The sequence below is a fragment of the Xenopus tropicalis genome, chromosome 9 (genome assembly GCF_000004195.4).
Source record: "Xenopus tropicalis strain Nigerian chromosome 9, UCB_Xtro_10.0, whole genome shotgun sequence".
In the NCBI taxonomy this organism is placed as follows: Eukaryota; Metazoa; Chordata; class Amphibia; order Anura; family Pipidae; genus Xenopus; species Xenopus tropicalis.
Genome location: NC_030685.2, coordinates 86836055 through 86854411, shown reverse-complemented (window position 1 = coordinate 86854411; position 18357 = coordinate 86836055). Strand labels below are relative to the sequence as shown.

General features: G+C 46.8%; 1 protein-coding gene across 1 annotated transcript; it reads left to right on the top strand.

Moving 5' to 3' along the window:
• The first annotated feature begins 1105 nt into the window (after nt 1-1105).
• On the top strand, nt 1106-16319 carry gypc (glycophorin C (Gerbich blood group)). The gene is made up of 4 exons (XM_031893557.1): nt 1106-1289; nt 14580-14624; nt 15140-15181; nt 15732-16319. The coding sequence occupies exons 1-4, from the start codon at nt 1265-1267 to the stop codon at nt 15926-15928; spliced, it is 309 nt and encodes a 102-aa protein (XP_031749417.1). The 5' UTR covers nt 1106-1264; the 3' UTR covers nt 15929-16319.
• Nucleotides 16320-18357: the final 2038 nt, after the last annotated feature.

The following is an 18357-nucleotide window of genomic DNA, read 5'->3' as shown; positions in this document are numbered from 1 at the left end:
TATATACACACACACATATATATACTGTATATATATATATATACACTAATACACACACACACACATATATATATATATACACTAATACACACACACATATATATATATATACACTAATACACACACACATATATATATATATATATACACTAATACACACACACATATATATATATATATACACACACACATATATATATATACACACACACACACACATATATATATACACTAATACACACACAACAATCCCCCACCCGCCCTTCCTGTGGTTCCCGGGGGCCCCTCTCACTCGGGGGCCCACACGCCACTCGCCGGCGCTTACAGGAACCTCTGTTTTTAACATTTCCTCTCTGCGTCTTATTGGGCAGAAATCTCCCCGCCCACATTCCAAGGGAAACATCCCCTGTTTGTTACTTTATTGGGTTTTGCTTTGTGTCTGTTATTTGTTTCCTACACGAATCCGATAGAACGGAACAACGAAACCCAAAATGTTCTGATGAGAGGTCTAGTATCCAATGGCAACCAATCAGCAGGCAGCTATTACTTACTTATTATTACAAGGAAAACACTATTCTTCCCCCTAAACTTACTTTAAAGGGGAAATGTGTTTTTTTCTGCCTATTGAAATAAAATACAATTCTACATTTCCAATATACATTCCTTAACCCTTTCCAGCCCTTCCTGCCGTCTGGTTCCGACTCCTGACACAATCAGCTCTTTTTCTACATTGTTTCCCAACCAGGAGAACAAGGAAAGAGCAATTACAAATAACTTTAAACCCATTGGTTATTTCGTGTATCGTGGAAAGTTGCTTAGAATGACATTTTCTTTCGCACTACATAAAAGTTTTTGGGTCAATTTCCCCTTTAAAAAGTGACTTTGCCCCAGTTACAATGCTAAATCTGATCTATCCACCCAGGGAGTTTATATCGCAGAACTGTATTGCCCCCAGGCCCCCCGGTATCTGGAGAGAGCAGCCCCCAGGGCGGCAGATAGCAGGGGAAACGCCACTCACAAGCCCAGTTCCTGTTATCTGCACAGTTCTAGCCCCTCCCTCCTGGGCCATGTGCAACTGTCTGACAGTTTTCCATTTCGGAGAGAGAGAGACAGAGAGAGAGACAGAGAGAGAGACAGAGAGAGAGAGAGAGAGGGTCAGAAAGCAGCCGGGGGTGTCTGCTAGTGGATCTGCCCAACAGATATTGGGAGAAACGTCCCCCGCAGAAGCCCCAGTGCCCAAGTTGTGCCCCCCGAGAAAGTGAGGATGAGTAACTTCACCACCACGCCAAGTGAGTATTGCCTTACCCCCCCCCCCCGCCCCGGGGGGCATAAAGTTCTCTAATGAAGTGTATGACTTGGGAATGGGGGGGATTCAGGGCATGGAACCTACTGGGGGGGTGGGCTCAGGGCATGGAACCTACCGAAGGGGGGGCTCAAGGCATGGAACCTACTGGGGGGGGGGGCTCAGGGCATGGAACCTACCGAAGGGGGGCTCAAGGCATGGAACCTACTGGGGGGGGGCTCAGGGCATGGAACCTACCGAAGGGGGGGCTCAGGGCATGGAACCTACTGGGGGGGGGCTCTGGGCATGGAACCTACTGGGGGGGGGCTCAGGGCATGGAACCTACTGGGGGGGGCTCAGGGCATGGAACCTACCGGGGGGGGGTGGGCTCAGGGCATGGAACCTACTGGGGGGGGGGCTCTGGGCATGGAACCTACTGGGGGGGGCTCAGGGCATGGAACCTACCGGGGGGGTGGGCTCAGGGCATGGAACCTACTGGGGGGGGTTATGACTCCAGCAACAAGTTCTTTTCTTTGATCATTCACAGACAGAGAAGTAGGGGTATCGTTAGTTAAGTGTTAATTAGTCTAAACCAATGTAATCGGCTGCTAATTGATACTCCGTTACTTACTACTCTGAAGCAACTAGTAGCGAGGCAGGTTTCACTCAAATACTTTGAACCTGATGGACTTGTGTCTTATTTCAGCCTCAGCTACTGTGTTGCTATGTGTGTGTATATATGTATATTGTTTTGTCACTTTTGGACTTCATAAAAGAACTCTAAACAATTAATGATATCTCTCTATATAGTCCCTGTCCCCCCATAAGTTGCCTTCAGCATGTTCTAGCCCCACCCACTTCTTTAATTACAGATTTCTTGCCCCTCCCCCTGTAATCTGCCATCAGAGTGTTTTAGTTCCACCCTCAGTTTCAGTTACAGACTCCCTGCCCCCCCCATAAACTGCCAGATCATTCTCTTCCCACCCACTGATTGAGTCACTGACTCCCTGCCCCTCCCCATTAAGCTGTTCTAGTCCCACCCCCTGCTTGAGTTACTAGGGCTCATTTAAAAACAATGGGCAAATTTGCTCCTGGACAGCAACCCATAGTAACCAATCAATGATTGGAATTTAAGCCAGCTGCAGGTAGGATAGTGAAAGCAAACATCTGATTGGTTAACTGCCCAGGTGTAAATTTGCTCAGTGTTTATAAATAAGCCCCACTGACTCAATGACCCTCCCACCACCTGTGTGAGTCACAGACTCCAAGTCCCTCCCCTTGTAGCTCCCATCATAATGTTCTAGACCCTTCCATTGTTTCCATTACAAACTCCCTGCCCCTCCCCTTTACGCTTCCTTCAGAGTGTTCTAGTCCCACCCACTGCTTGAGTCACAGACTCCCAGTCCCTCCCCCTGTAGCTTCCTTCAGAATGTTCTAGACCAGTGGTTCCCAACCTTCCTAATGCCGTGACCCCCAACCATAAAATTATTCTTAAGACCATCGGAAATATGTGTTTTCCAATGGTCTGAGGCAACCCCTGTGAAAGGGTCGTTTGACCCCCAAAGGGGTCCCGAGTCACAGGTTGAGAACTGCTGTTCTAGACGTTCTAGACCCTTCCATTGTTTCAGTTGCAAACTCCCTGCCCCTCCCCTTTAAGTTTCCATCAGACTGTTCTAGTCCCACCCACTGCTTGAGTCACAGACTCCCAGTCCCTCCCCCTGTAACTTTCATCAGACTGTTCTAGTCCCACCCACTGCTTGAGTCACAGACTCCCAGTCCCTCCCCCTGTAACTTCCATCAGACTGTTCTAGTCCCACCCACTGCTTGAGCCACAGACTCCCAGTCCCTCCCCCTGTAACTTTCATCAGAGTGTTCTAGTCCCACCCACTGCTTGAGTCACAGACTCCCAGTCCCTCCCCCTGTAACTTTCATCAGAGTGTTCTAGTCCCACCCACTGCTTGAGTCACAGACTCCCAGTCCCTCCCCCTGTAACTTCCATCAGAATGTTCTAGTCCCACCCACTGCTTGAGTCACAGACTCCCAGTCCCTCCCCCTGTAACTTCCATCAGACTGTTCTAGTCCCACCCACTGCTTGAGTCACAGACTCCCAGTCCCTCCCCCTGTAACTTCCTCCAGTTACAGTCTATGGTTTTTGCATTGTTTATATCTGCCACTGCCCAAACATAATTAATAAAAGTTACAGTGAAGTTAAAAATGCATTTCCTTCTTCTTTTGGTTGCTGGGGTCAGTGACCCCAATAACCAGATAGTATGTCAGGCCAGAAAGAGAGCCAGGGCAGATACAAGACAACAATCCTCTTCCTTCTTCTGTCTTTGCCCCAGTATGCACAGTAGGGAGGATCTGTGACCCTGAAGATGCCCCCAGTAGCCCCCCATCTTCCTTTCTGCTGATTCTGGGCTGCTGCCCCTATATACAGTATATATACAATATAAAAGTCACAATATACAGAATATATACTGTACAATATAACAGGCACAATACACATGCTATTCACATTCATATTCCATGGCAGCATAGAAACTAGTGCAGTCTGCATCAGGATTAATGCAGTACCAGTCTCTGTGACAGATGTGACCTCACTTTCTGCTATTGTAGTGATCTCGAGAGACGTATAAGCTGCTCCCAAACTACAATCTACAAGATGCCCCAACAGCTGCTGCTACCTGGCTGGGGATGCTGGGAGTTGCGGTCCCACAGCAGCTGTAAAACAAAGCCCATAGCTCAGATGAGTTGAGTTTCCGAGAAGAATGGAAATGTATTGTGAGCACCCACTGAAGATAGATGAATGGAAGCCTCGGCCAGCTGCCGTATGCTGCGCTATTATACAGCAGTCCTGGGGCGATCCCCCTCCCTGTATTGTGTTCTGAAGTGGCTCACATCACACTCAATTAGCTTCCCATCTGTCCTGTAATGGCCTGGCAGCCCATACTGCCGCTAATACAAACAGGATATCCCTGCATCCTGCCCCAGTCTGTCCCAGTCTGTCCCAGTCCTGCACGCAAACCCACTGGGGCTGCACTAACCCACACACTTATCCCCCAATACATATGGGTAGGAGGTGCCATAGTGTTTCCCTTAGACAGTACAGTATGGGGGTACAGCTTATTGTGTGCCCAGAACATTCCTTCTCTGTATATTTGTATTTATACATATGGGTAGGGGGTGCCATAGTGTTTCCCTTAGACAGTACAGTATGGGGGTACAGCTTATTGTGTGCCCAGAACATTCCTTCTCTGTATATTTGTATTTATACATATGGGTAGGAGGTGCCATAGTGTTTCCCTTAGACAGTACAGTATGGGGGTACAGCTTATTGTGTGCCCAGAACATTCCTTCTCTGTATATTTGTATTTATTCATATGGGTAGGGGGTGCCATAGTGTTTCCCTTAGACAGTACTGTATGGGGGTACAGCTTATTGTGTGCCCAGAACATTCCTTCTCTGTATATTTGTATTTATACATATGGGAAGGGGGTGCCATAGTGTTTCCCTTAGACAGTACAGTATGGGGGTACAGGTTATTGTGTGCCCAGAACATTCCCTCTCTGTATATTTGTATTTATACATATGGGTAGGAGGTGCCATAGTGTTTCCCTTAGACAGTACTGTATGGGGGTACAGCTTATTGTGTGCCCAGAACATTCCTTCTCTGTATATTTGTATTTATACATATGGGAAGGGGGTGCCATAGTGTTTCCCTTAGACAGTACAGTATGGGGGTACAGGTTATTGTGTGCCCAGAACATTCCCTCTCTGTATATTTGTATTTATACATATGGGTAGGAGGTGCCATAGTGTTTCCCTTAGACAGTACAGTATGGGGGTACAGCTTATTGTGTGCCCAGAACATTCCCTCTCTGTATATTTATATTTATACATATGGGTAGGGGGTGCCATAGTGTTTCCCTTAGACAGTACAGTATGGGGGTACAGCTTATTGTGTGCCCAGAACATTCCTTCTCTGTATATTTGTATTTATACATATGGGTAGGAGGTGCCATAGTGTTTCCCTTAGACAGTACAGTATGGGGGTACAGCTTATTGTGTGCCCAGAACATTCCTTCTCTGTATATTTGTATTTATACATATGGGTAGGGGGTGCCATAGTGTTTCCCTTAGACAGTACAGTATAGGGGTACAGCTTATTGTGTGCCCAGAACATTCCTTCTCTGTATATTTGTATTTATACATATGGGTAGGAGGTGCCATAGTGTTTCCCTTAGACAGTACAGTATGGGGGTACAGCTTATTGTGTGCCCAGAACATTCCTTCTCTGTATGTATAAATATATGGGCGGGTTGGACACACTATGTATAATGTACATTTGGCCGGGGGGGGAGGGGCTGAGCTCACTATCCCTATTACACAAACTCGTGACTGATCACATTGGGGGGGTTAATTCATTCACATTACCCTCCCTTATTCATAATTAAAGCCGTTTACTATAAACCTTAATTCTTTTTAATAGCCCCAGGCAGGGCACATGTTACACATACATAGAGTGATCAGATGTCGCTTTAACCCCATGTTACCCAGGCTGTGGGTTATTGGTCGGGAAGGTTCCGTACCCACAATGACAGGCAGGCAGGGCCCGGCTATTGCCATTCAACCCAATGGAAGGGCATGGATTCTTCAGATTATACCCTAAAGCTCAGCCTGGCACATACCCACCATGGGGGGGTCCATTTCCAACCTTCGAAGCCTTTTGCAAAATACATGGAACCCCCGGGGGGCTTTTTTCCATTAGTTCATGAAATTAATAGAGTAAATTCAATTAATGCCGGCGGAGCAGGACACCGTGCCCAGAGGTTTCACTGAGACGGAGTAAAGAACTGGGAGGGCAAAGTCATTACTTACCCTTTTAGTCGCTTTCCCACAATGCAACATTTTACCCAGAATTCCTACATAACTGCTCCTTGATTTCATGGTATGGGCAAAATGTGCCTATAGTGATATGGGTGCCCCCCTGTGTCTCATTAATAGACACAATGGGCACATTATGGGCAAAATACAAGAGCTTGGCATAGGCTATTTTATTTCCTAAATGACCCACAAGTATCTGTCTGGCTGTTTATATACTTTGCACTGCTGGTTCTGACTCCTGAAACAACGGAGCAGCCGTTAGCTGAATAGCAGAACCGCTACTGCTACTTTGTTTCGAGAGTCAGAACCACAGACATGGTTTCAATAGCAATTCCCTTTACACATAACTGCAAAATCATGTCATGAATGTATATTGGAAAGTTGTATTTTCCTTCATTTCCCCTTTAAAAGGGGGTTGTTCACCTTTGAGTTAACTTTTAATATGATATAGAGAGTGATATTCTGAGACTATTTGCAATTGGTCTTCATTTTTTATTATTTGTAGTTTTTTCACTTTTTGTTCAGCAGCTCTGCAGTTTGCAGTTTCAGCAGCTATTCGGTTGCTAGGGCCCAAATTACCTTAGCAACCAAGGAGTGGTTTGAATGAGACACTGGTATATGAATAGGGGAGGGGCTGAATAGAAAGAGAAGGACTGAAAAGTAACAATAACAATAAAACTGGAGCCTCACAGAGCAATAGGGTTTGGCTGCCGGGGTCAGTGACCCCCATTTGAAAGCTGGAAAGAGTTACAAGAAGAAGGCAAATAATTCACAAACTATAATAATATTCTGAGACAATTTGCAATTGGTCTTTATTGTTTATTATGTGTAGTTTTTTTTAATTATTTCAATAACTGTTCAGCAACTCTCCAGTTTGCAGGGTGGTTGTTAGGGTCCAAATTAGCTTAGCAACCAGGGAGTGGTTTGAGAGAGTGACTGATATGTGAGCAGGAGAGGCCTGGATAGAAAGATAAGGAATAAAAAGTAACAATATCAATAAAACTGGAGCCTCACAGAGCAATAGGGTTTGGCTGCCGGGGTCAGTGACCCCCATTTGAAAGCTGCAAAGAGTCAGAAGAAAAAGGCAAATAATTCAATAATAATAATAAACTGCAATGCTGCTAGGAATAGGGCATTCTATAACATACTAAAAGTTAATGTAAAGGGTTCAAATTGGTTGCTAGGGTCCAGTTTAACCTAGCAACCAGACAGTGGTTTGAAAGAGAGCCAGAAACAGGAATAGAGGAGGGGTCTAATTAGAAAGATAAGGAATAAAAAGTAACAATAATAATAAAACTGGAGCCTCACAGAGCAATAGGGTTTGGTTGCCGGGGTCAGTGACCCCCATTTGAAAGCTGCAAAGATTCTAAAGAAGAAGAAGGGAAATAATTCAAAAGTCAAAATAATGAAGACCAATTGAAAAGTTGCTTAGAATTAGCCATTCTATAACCTACTAAAAGTTAACAAGTGACTAGGGCTTAACCCATTGATTTCCAGGATGGGGGAAATATGTTTGTTTGAAATCTTCTTTTAGTCTCAGTTTCCATTGTCAGCTAATACCCCCCCCCCCCCAGTGATATCTGCCCCTCGCTGGGGCTGCGCCGCTGGAGCGTCAGGAATTTAACACGGGCTCTTATCTGAGAGGCAAGAATTTCATTCCAAGCGGCAGAGATAAATCCCGAGGAGGAGCTGAGCTGTTATCAGCGATGTACAGGAGGTGCCGGGGAGGGTCCCAGCCCTGGGGGGGCAGGAAGGGCCCGATAAGGGGCCACAAACACATGTCCGACCCGCTGCCCCCTGTGTCTCATCGTTTTCCCACTGTCTCCATGGAACTTGTTCCGAGGATGTTTTTAATGATATTTTGTAACATTTCCTTTCTCAATGTTAATCTGTTCTCCCAGAGATAAGAGCAGAACCAGCCGACCCATCCGATCCGCCCAACGCTTAGTGTTTTCTTTCTTTCCTCACAGTAACTTTGTGTCTTTTAACTCTGCTGGGAGGCAAAATGGGAGGAAATGAGAGCAGGGCAGGCAGTAACCCTTCCAACACTTTCCCCTGTCTCTGCCCCTATATATTAGGTACCTACCTAGTGCTACCAACCCCTATTTCTGTAGGGAAATGAGAGCAGAGCAGGCAGTAACCCTTCCAACACTTTCCCCTGTCTCTGCCCCTATATATTAGGTACCTACCTAGTGCTACCAACCCCTATTTCTGTAGGGAAATGAGAGCAGGGCAGGCAGTAACCCTTCCAACACTTTCCCCTGTCTCTGCCCCTATATATTAGGTACCTACCTAGTGCTACCAACCCCTATTTCTGTAGGGAAATGAGAGCAGGGCAGACAGTAACCCTTCCAACACTTTCCCCTGTCTCTGCCCCTATATATTAGGTACCTACCTAGTGCTACCAACCCCTATTTCTGTAGGGAAATGAGAGCAGGGCAGGCAGTAACCCTTCCAACACTTTCCCCTGTCTCTGCCCCTATATATTAGGTACCTACCTAGTGCTACCAACCCCTATTTCTGTAGGGAAATGAGAGCAGAGCAGGCAGTAACCCTTCCAACACTTTCCCCTGTCTCTGCCCCTATATATTAGGTACCTACCTAGTGCTACCAACCCCTATTTCTGTAGGGAAATGAGAGCAGGGCAGGCAGTAACCCTTCCAACACTTTCCCCTGTCTCTGCCCCTATATATTAGGTACCTACCTAGTGCTACCAACCCCTATTTCTGTAGGGAAATGAGAGCAGAGCAGGCAGTAACCCTTCCAACACTTTCCCCTGTCTCTGCCCCTATATATTAGGTACCTACCTAGTGCTACCAACCCCTATTTCTGTAGGGAAATGAGAGCAGGGCAGGCAGTAACCCTTCCAACACTTTCCCCTGTCTCTGCCCCTATATATTAGGTACCTACCTAGTGCTACCAACCCCTATTTCTGTAGGGAAATGAGAGCAGGGCAGGCAGTAACCCTTCCAACACTTTCCCCTGTCTCTGTCCCTATATATTAGGTACCTACCTAATGCTACCAACCCCTATTTCTGTAGGGAAATGAGAGCAGGGCAGGCAGTAACCCTTCCAACACTTTCCCCTGTCTCTGCCCCTATATATTAGGTACCTACCTAGTGCTACCAACCCCTATTTCTGTAGGGAAATGAGAGCAGGGCAGGCAGTAACCCTTCCAACACTTTCCCCTGTCTCTGCCCCTATATATTAGGTACCTACCTAGTGCTACCAACCCCTATTTCTGTAGGGAAATGAGAGCAGGGCAGGCAGTAACCCTTCCAACACTTTCCCCTGTCTCTGCCCCTATATATTAGGTACCTACCTAGTGCTACCAACCCCTATTTCTGTAGGGAAATGAGAGCAGGGCAGGCAGTAACCCTTCCAACACTATCAGTGTATAATGCAGATGACACAGAGATGGAGGATCTGAGCCTCTGTGATAAATTCCCCACCTCTGGTTAGAAGTTCCCATCCACATAACAACGCTTGGTGATCACTAATATAGGTCTATAGGAAATCTTCCCAGTTTCAGAGCACAGAAAACAAACATCAGTGGATATATTTTTTCCAGCCAGCTGCAGGCTGAACACTGAAAGCAATCATCTGCTTGGTTGCCATGGGTTACTGCCCAGGTGCAGAATGAGGGATGAATGGGAATTGGGGAGTTGTATCAGGAGTCAGAACCAGCAGTGCAGGGAAGGGAAAGGGACAGACACAGTGACAGTTACACATAACTATAAACCCAGTGAGAATGAGGGATGAATGGATATTGGGGAGTTGTATCAGGAGTCAGAACCAGCAGTGCAGGGAAGGGAAAGGGACAGACACAGTGACAGTTACACATAACTATAAACCCAGTGAGAATGAGGGATGAATGGATATTGGGGAGTTGTATCAGGAGTCAGAACCAGCAGTGCAGGGAAGGGAAAGGGACAGACACAGTGACAGTTACACATAACTATAAACCCAGTGAGAATGAGGAATGAATGGGTATTGGGGAGTTGCTTGTAGATTGTAAGCTCTTTTGGGCAGGGCTCTCTTCTCCTCTTGTATCGGTTACTGATTGCTTTATATGTTACTCCTTGTAGATTGTAAGCTCTTTTGGGCAGGGCTCTCTTCCCCTCTTGTATCGGTTACTGATTGCTTTATATGTTACTCCTTGTAGATTGTAAGCTCTTTGGGGCAGGGCTCTCTTCACCTCTTGTATCGGTTACTGATTGCTTTATATGTTACTCCTTGTAGATTGTAAGCTTTTTTGGGCAGGGCTCTCTTCCCCTCTTGTATCGGTTACTGATTGCTTTATATGTTACTCCTTGTAGATTGTAAGCTCTTTGGGGCAGGGCTCTCTTCACCTCCTGTATCGGTTACTGATTGCTTTATATGTTACTCCTTGTAGAGTGTAAGCTCTTTTGGGCAGGGCTCTTTTCCCCTCCTGTATCGGTTACTGATTGCTTTATATGTTACTCCTTGTAGAGTGTAAGCTCTTTGGGGCAGGGCTCTCTTCCCCTCTTGTATCGGTTACTGATTGCTTTATATGTTACTCCTTGTAGAGTGTAAGCTCTTTTGGGCAGGGCTCCCTTCCCCTCCTGTATCGGTTACTGATTGCTTTATATGTTACTCCTTGTAGAGTGTAAGCTCTTTTGGGCAGGGCTCTCTTCCCCTCCTGTATCGGTTACTGATTGCTTTATATGTTACTCCTTGTAGAGTGTAAGCTCTTTGGGGCAGGGCTCTCTTCCCCTCCTGTATCGGTTACTGATTGCTTTATATGTTACTCCTTGTAGAGTGTAAGCTCTTTGGGGCAGGGCTCTCTTCCCCTCCTGTATCGGTTACTGATTGCTTTATATGTTACTCCTTGTAGAGTGTAAGCTCTTTGGGGCAGGGCTCTCTTCCCCTCCTGTATCGGTTACTGATTGCTTTATATGTTACTCCTTGTAGAGTGTAAGCTCTTTGGGGCAGGGCTCTCTTCCCCTCCTGTATCGGTTACTGATTGCTTTATATGTTACTCCTTGTAGAGTGTAAGCTCTTTGGGGCAGGGCTCCCTTCCCCTCTTGTATCGGTTACTGATTGCTTTATATGTTACTCCTTGTAGAGTGTAAGCTCTTTTGGGCAGGGCTCCCTTCCCCTCCTGTATCGGTTACTGATTGCTTTATATGTTACTCCTTGTAGAGTGTAAGCTCTTTTGGGCAGGGCTCCCTTCCCCTCCTGTATCGGTTACTGATTGCTTTATATGTTACTCTGTATGCCCAATGTATGAAACCCACTTATTGTACAGCGCTGCGGGATATGTTTTATAAATAAATGTTGATAATAATAAAGTTGCTCAGAATAAGACTGTTAGACATAACTATATATTTGGGTTAATATCCCCTTTAGCCGTTAGCGCTGGGGGTAATTGCTGCTCTAAAGCAGAGTCTGATTCCTGACAGCGGTTGGAGAGACAGAACAAACCCAATTTGTTACAATTCCCATCTCCAGAGATAAAGGGGAAAAACCTCCTTCATGTTCCGACTCTGTGTAACGTTTACCGATTAATAGCGACTTCTCTGCCGAAGTGGGCGCCGCCGGCTCTGCCCGCGCCAGGGATGACAATGGCAAATGCCCCCCGGGGTATCTGAGCGACTGGCAGAGCCTAAGGACAGAGAGACGGCGGTGACAGCGCCAGGTCTGATAGACAGGGAACGGGGACCCATTGGTCCGATTCTCTCATGTCTGACGCGGCTTTGATCGCCCGACGTCGGCGGATTGAGCGCAACTTTAGTGGGACTTCCCTGTCAGATCTGACACTCGGGGGGAATCTTTCAAGTTGACAGAATATATTTAGCAAGAGAGCCCTGCCCCAAAGAGCTTACAATCTACAAGGAGTAACATATAAAGCAATCAGTAACCGATACAAGAGGGGAAGAGAGCCCTGCCCCAAAGAGCTTACACTCTACAAGGAGTAACATATAAAGCAATCAGTAACCGATACAGGAGGGGAAGGGAGCCCTGCCCCAAAGAGCTTACACTCTACAAGGAGTAACATATAAAGCAATCAGTAACCGATACAGGAGGGGAAGGGAGCCCTGCCCAAAAGAGCTTACACTCTACAAGGAGTAACATATAAAGCAATCAGTAACCAATACAAGAGGGGAAGAGAGCCCTGCCCCAAAGAGCTTACACTCTACAAGGAGTAACATATAAAGCAATCAGTAACCAATACAAGAGGGGAAGAGAGCCCTGCCCCAAAGAGCTTACAATCTACAAGGAGTAACATATAAAGCAATCAGTAATCGATACAGGAGGGGAAGAGAGCCCTGCCCCAAAGAGCTTACACTCTACAAGGAGTAACATATAAAGCAATCAATAACCGATACAGGAGGGGAAGAGAGCCCTGCCCCAAAGAGCTTACAATCTACAAGGAGTAACATATAAAGCAATCAGTAACCGATACAGGAGGGGAAGAGAGCCCTGCCCCAAAGAGCTTACACTCTACAAGGAGTAACATATAAAGCAATCAGTAACCGATACAGGAGGGGAAGAGAGCCCTGCCCCAAAGAGCTTACACTCTACAAGGAGTAACATATAAAGCAATCAATAACCGATACAGGAGGGGAAGAGAGCCCTGCCCAAAAGAGCTTACACTCTACAAGGAGTAACATATAAAGCAATCAGTAACCGATACAAGAGGGGAAGAGAGCCCTGCCCCAAAGAGCTTACACTCTACAAGGAGTAACATATAAAGCAATCAGTAACCGATACAAGAGGGGAAGGGAGCCCTGCCCCAAAGAGCTTACACTCTACAAGGAGTAACATATAAAGCAATCAGTAACCGATACAGGAGGGGAAGGGAGCCCTGCCAAAAGAGCTTACACTCTACAAGGAGTAACATATAAAGCAATCAGTAACCGATACAGGAGGTGAAGAGAGCCCTGCCCCAAAGAGCTTACACTCTACAAGGAGTAACATATAAAGCAATCAGTAACCGATACAGGAGGGGAAGATATATATGGAAATTGCTATATAATTTGGGCCCCCCTGCTCCCTCTGTAGTTACCCCCCTGCCTGTGGCAATTTATTGTGTTTATTCAAGATAAAAATGGCACAACAATATTTATGACACAGGGTGGGTCCATTGGAAACAGAATTTCAGTAATAATTAAGGGTATAATACAGTTATTTATTTACAGCTTAGCCATTATGGCCGCTCTGTGCCAATTGGAATTAATCTAAATGGACAAAACTACCCGCGGTGTAACTACTCTAGGCCGGGGCCCCCCTGCCAACAAATTCTTCAAACTTGTCCCTCGCCCTGACGCGTTCTCAGAGTCGGACTGGGCCAATGGGACACCAGGAAAACCCCGGTGGGCCCCGGCTCTAGTGGGCCCCGGTGGCCCAGACCCGACCCTTGCCGGCGCTCCCCCTGCCTGACTGCTCCTCCCCTGATGCGTTTAATTTACACGCTCAGGGGAGGATGTTGGGTGGGGGGCCCTGTGAGGGGGGTTAGGGGGGCCCCTGCAGGGGGGGGTTAGGGGACGCGGCCGGCGGATTGTGGGATTGTGGGAGCTCGGTGGGCCCTTCACCCCTCAATCCGACCCTGCGTGTTCCCTACCCCCCCCCCACCCACACTCACCCATAAATCCTTACTCCCCACCCATTATCCCACCTAGGAGCCGGTGAGGAGCACAAATTTCCATGTAAAATTGTGGAAGCAAACCGCACGGTCTGGCCCCCCCTGTCCCAAAGGCCCCCCCAGCAACCACTGGGTTTGCTCCCTGGGATGTTACACTACAGACTGGTATAAATACACAGAGGAGTAATAAGAACCCCCTAACCAAAAAAGTTCTCAACCCCCACCTCCACCAACAGGATACAACCTATTACAAGGGTAATAGCCAAGCTCAATACTGCTGGGATCATGTGACCAGAGTGGTAGGATTTGTGCAGTGAGGCCCATCTGCCCATTGTTCTAGACCTGCCAGGATTGGCCTCACCAGTGACCCAGGACGTTGGAGGAACCAAAGAGGTTGGGCCAACGTGGAACTAAAAACCAATCCAAGAGCCCCAAATCCACACTGACAAACATCAAAGTCTCGGTTGGGAAGTGACCAAATGGAAGAACCAAGAGAGGTCGGGACGAGATGACTTTGAGATCATTGTTGGGTTCTAAACGAACCCCGAATTATTATTGTCAAAAATGTAAACCTTTGCTGTGATATCGGTTCTTGATTTACCCACTTCGGCACTTCCTTTGCTCCTCCACTGATTGGCCTATATTATAAACCAGGGATTGGGGTACACAGGGTATGTCGGAGTGTAGGGAGATGGAATTTTCTATTGGAAGGGGTGTCTCCTCCTTGGACCCCACTAACGTAATCAGTGGGGAAATGAGTTTCATCTTCTTGCACTTTCTACCATCATTGTCTTTATTTTACAGATACCCCTGGCGTAACCGAGACGAGTAAAGCACCCCTTGGAGAAGGTAGGTACCAAGTCCTCCATGGGTTCTGCTTAGTGTGTGTAATACCTTATAGTGGGATTTTTGTTGGACCAAATAAATGGAAAAATTATAGTTCTACCTTGTTTGGTAGGTTTGTAACATATATATATTTATATACTGTATATAATTGGCCATTTAGGCACAATAGTGGTTGGCATAGGTAGACTAGGATTTGGTTTTGCCTCCACAACTTGCAGCACCAGGGAATTCTACCAGCAGGGTGGTAGCGGAGGAGAAGGAGGAGGAATGTCAGTGGATGGGATATACTCTTCTTTCTCTTATATTTGGTTTGAAAGCAATTTAATAAAAGTCTTAGGGCCTCCATCATCAAACAACGAAAGCAAATATTGGCCTGATGAGGGAGGCGGATCCCAAGATGGGCATTACTCTGTGCTCCTCTGGGGTCGGTTACGTTATTGACCAGGACTTACAGGCAGTTTTCTTGCACCCAATGTTGATATTTAATGTAAATGAATGTTCTTCTGATTCATTCACAGCCGGAGAGAACGGAGGGGGAATGAATGCAGCCATTATTGGAGGTAAGAAGCCATATCCTCACTATGATAATATAATTGTATCAACTAAACCCCAATGGGGGGCAAAAAGGGAAGAAAAGGAAGGAAAATCAGAACAAAAACAGGGCAAATGGGGACAAACGACTCATTTTTTGTACTTTGCCCCAATTCAATATGCATGTATTCCTAGGCCAAATAACCAATAACCCCTCTCTCTGTATAGAGCGGTGTTTGTACTCAGCAGGGGGTGGGTGGGGGCATATGGGTGGCACCCTAACCCATCTCAAGCTGGAGAGTAATTGAGGGCACAAGTCAACACGTTGCTAAGAGTTAGGTTCTTGGGTCTTTGAGGGCCACCTTATTTCTATGCAGTTGCACCTATCCTAGCCACGGCAGGATCAGTTACCCTTTAACTCAATGGTTTATTTAGAGCGCTGCTGTCTGGAAAGGTCTGGAACATTTAAGAAGACAGATGTGTATAGGCCCGAGGGCAGTGAGTAGGAATATAAATGACCGGTAAGAGTTTGGGTCCATTGTATGTTGACTGGAAGTTTCCCGTCCTTTTCCCCAACAGGCGTGGTGGCCGCTGTCATCGTAGTCCTTATCTGCCTGCTGGTCGTGGTGCTTCGCTATCGATACCGTGATAAGGGCACGTACCACACCAACGAGGCCAAGGGCACCGAATTTGCAGAAAATGCCGACGCAGCCCTGAAGAATGACCCCTCGCTCCAGGAGGCCATTGATGAAACCAAGAAGGAATATTTCATCTGATCCGAAGGCTCCGCTGCGCCCCAAGTCCATTTTCTGTTTGGTTTTCTTTAACGGATTGACAGCTGCCAACACTCATCCCCAAAAAGCACTATGAGTGGCTCAGGGAAGACTTTATTCAGACTCACAGGAATACAATGGGCTTTGGAGATGCGCTGTGTAGGTGCAAAGGGGGACAATGTGCCCAAAGCAGCCAACAAGGTGACTATGTGCCCAAGGCAAGCCAACGAGATGTGCCCAAGGCGAAGTAATGATGGAGATAACTAAACCTTTACAGACATTCATTTCACTTTAGGTTCTTAAATCATTCTTGATGACCTAACCCTAGCCCTAACCCTAACCTTGCCGTAAACCTAGCCCTAACCCTAGCCCTAACCCTTGCCCTAACCTAACCCTAGCCCTAACCCTAGCCCTAACCCTAGCCCTAACCCTAGCCCTAGCCCTAACCCTAGCCCTAACCCTAGCCCTAACCCTAGCCCTAACCCTAGCCCTAACCCTAGCCCTAACCCTAGCCCTAAACCTAGCCCTAACTCTAGCCCATACCCTAACCCTAACCTTGCCGTAAACCTAGCCATAACCCTAGCCCTAACCCTTGCCCTAACCTAACCCTAGCCCTAACCCTAGCCCTAACCCTAGCACTAAGCCTAGCCCTAAACCTAACCCTAGCCCTAACCCTAGCCCTAACCCTAGCCCTAACCCTAGCCCTAACCCTAGCCCTAACCCTAGCCCTAGCCCTAAACCTAACCCTAGCCCTAACCCTAGCCCTAGCCCTAACCCTAGCCCTAAAGCTAACCCTAGCCCTAACCCTAGCCCTAACCTTAGCCCTAACCCTAGCCCTAACCCTAGCCCTAACCTTAGCCCTAGGCCTAAACCTAGCCCTAACCCTAGTCCTAACCCTAGCCCTAACCCTAACCCTAGCCCTAGCCCTGACCCTAGCCCTAACCCTAGCCCTAGCCCTAACCCTAGCCCTAACCCTAGCCCTAACCCTAGCCCTGACCCTAGCCCTGACCCTAGCCCTAACCCTAACCCTAGCCCTAAACCTAACCCTAGCCCTAACCCTAGCCCTAACCCTGTCGCTTAGTTAATGACACAAGAGGCATTTAGCTTCCACCTCAAGTCTTTTTTGGTAGCTTTACCTGTTTGGAACACAGAGAGACATTATACAATTGTGTATCTACTGAAGGTTGCTCAAGGGGCTTTGCCTAACAATCCATTCCATGATGCCTAGAGGCAAAGTCGCCGGCAACCTTGCTTCTCCAAATGTTATTGCTTTACAACTCCCAGCATCCCACTGACAGAGGAAGGCCCTTGCTGGGTGCTGAGTTGGGGTTGCCACATGACTGGTGGCTCGTCGGCCAATAAATGCCACTGTTACATAGGAGATAATGTTCTACAGACACGGTGGTGCCCCTCGCTATGAGTGTTGTGGTGAAGTTACACCTGTAGGGTGTGTTTGCTCTTGGTGGGGGGGGGGGAGTATTAAAATATTCCAACAATGCCAGACTGCATTTCTCTGTGTTTTGCTTCTAGGTGGCTAAAAAAGTCACTAAAGGCCCCTAGTGCTTCACTGTGCAGCATAGCTACCCATAGCAACCAATCAGAATTTGTCAAGAATATAAATGTTGCGACATTATATTTCTGTATCTGCTGAATTAAGTGGTTTGGCGGCTCTACACATGATCCTTCTGTTCATATATGGATATTGAGCGAGGTGCCATTTTGTTTTCCTTAGACAATACAGTACGTGTAGTGTTGGACTGGCCCAATAGGGTACCAGAACAACTCCCAGTGGGCCCTCCTGCTCATTCAAGCATGGCTATACTTTGGCCATCACCATTCATGTATGAGATCAAGGTGGGGTGATAATGGGTTTATGTCATGTGACTAAAAAGGGATGAAGAGGAGCTTTGGAGACTGGGCTTGTGGTCCAAGACTTCCTGATGGGTCCAGTCCAATGTAGAGTCATAAGGGTGATTCTTATGTCAACAGAACAATCCTCCCCTTGTGGTGAAGAACAGATGGTGCTCAGGCGCCTCCTGATGGACAGAGGGACAATAACACTATCTGTTTTTGACCACTAGGGGGGGCTTGACAGATGATTGTGGATTTCTAAGGGATTTTAATGGACCCCAGAACTCCATATACCCATTGAGATGCCATCATTTTGTCTTGATGATCCAGTCCCCAAACATGGGAATTACCAGATAACTGCACCGAGTGAAGGAAGGCACAAAGGAAGCTCCCGAATATCCATAGAAAGATTTGTGACCCATTCCAGTGTCTTATGGGTTAACTAACTCTTGAGAAAATATATATATGAGACTACATGGTATTTACAAACAGGATGTACTTACCACTGAGTTGCCTCTGTTGATAGCAATGATGAGAGGCATAAATATGGTGGGTTAGACTATTATTAATATATATATCTT

Coding starts and splice junctions, on each gene's coding strand:
- gypc (XM_031893557.1), top strand. CDS start 1,265: ATGAGTAACTTCACCACCACGCCAA. Junction 1,290..14,579: donor TAACTTCACCACCACGCCAA/GTGAGTATTGCC, acceptor TTTATTTTACAG/ATACCCCTGGCGTAACCGAG. Junction 14,625..15,139: donor TAAAGCACCCCTTGGAGAAG/GTAGGTACCAAG, acceptor ATTCATTCACAG/CCGGAGAGAACGGAGGGGGA.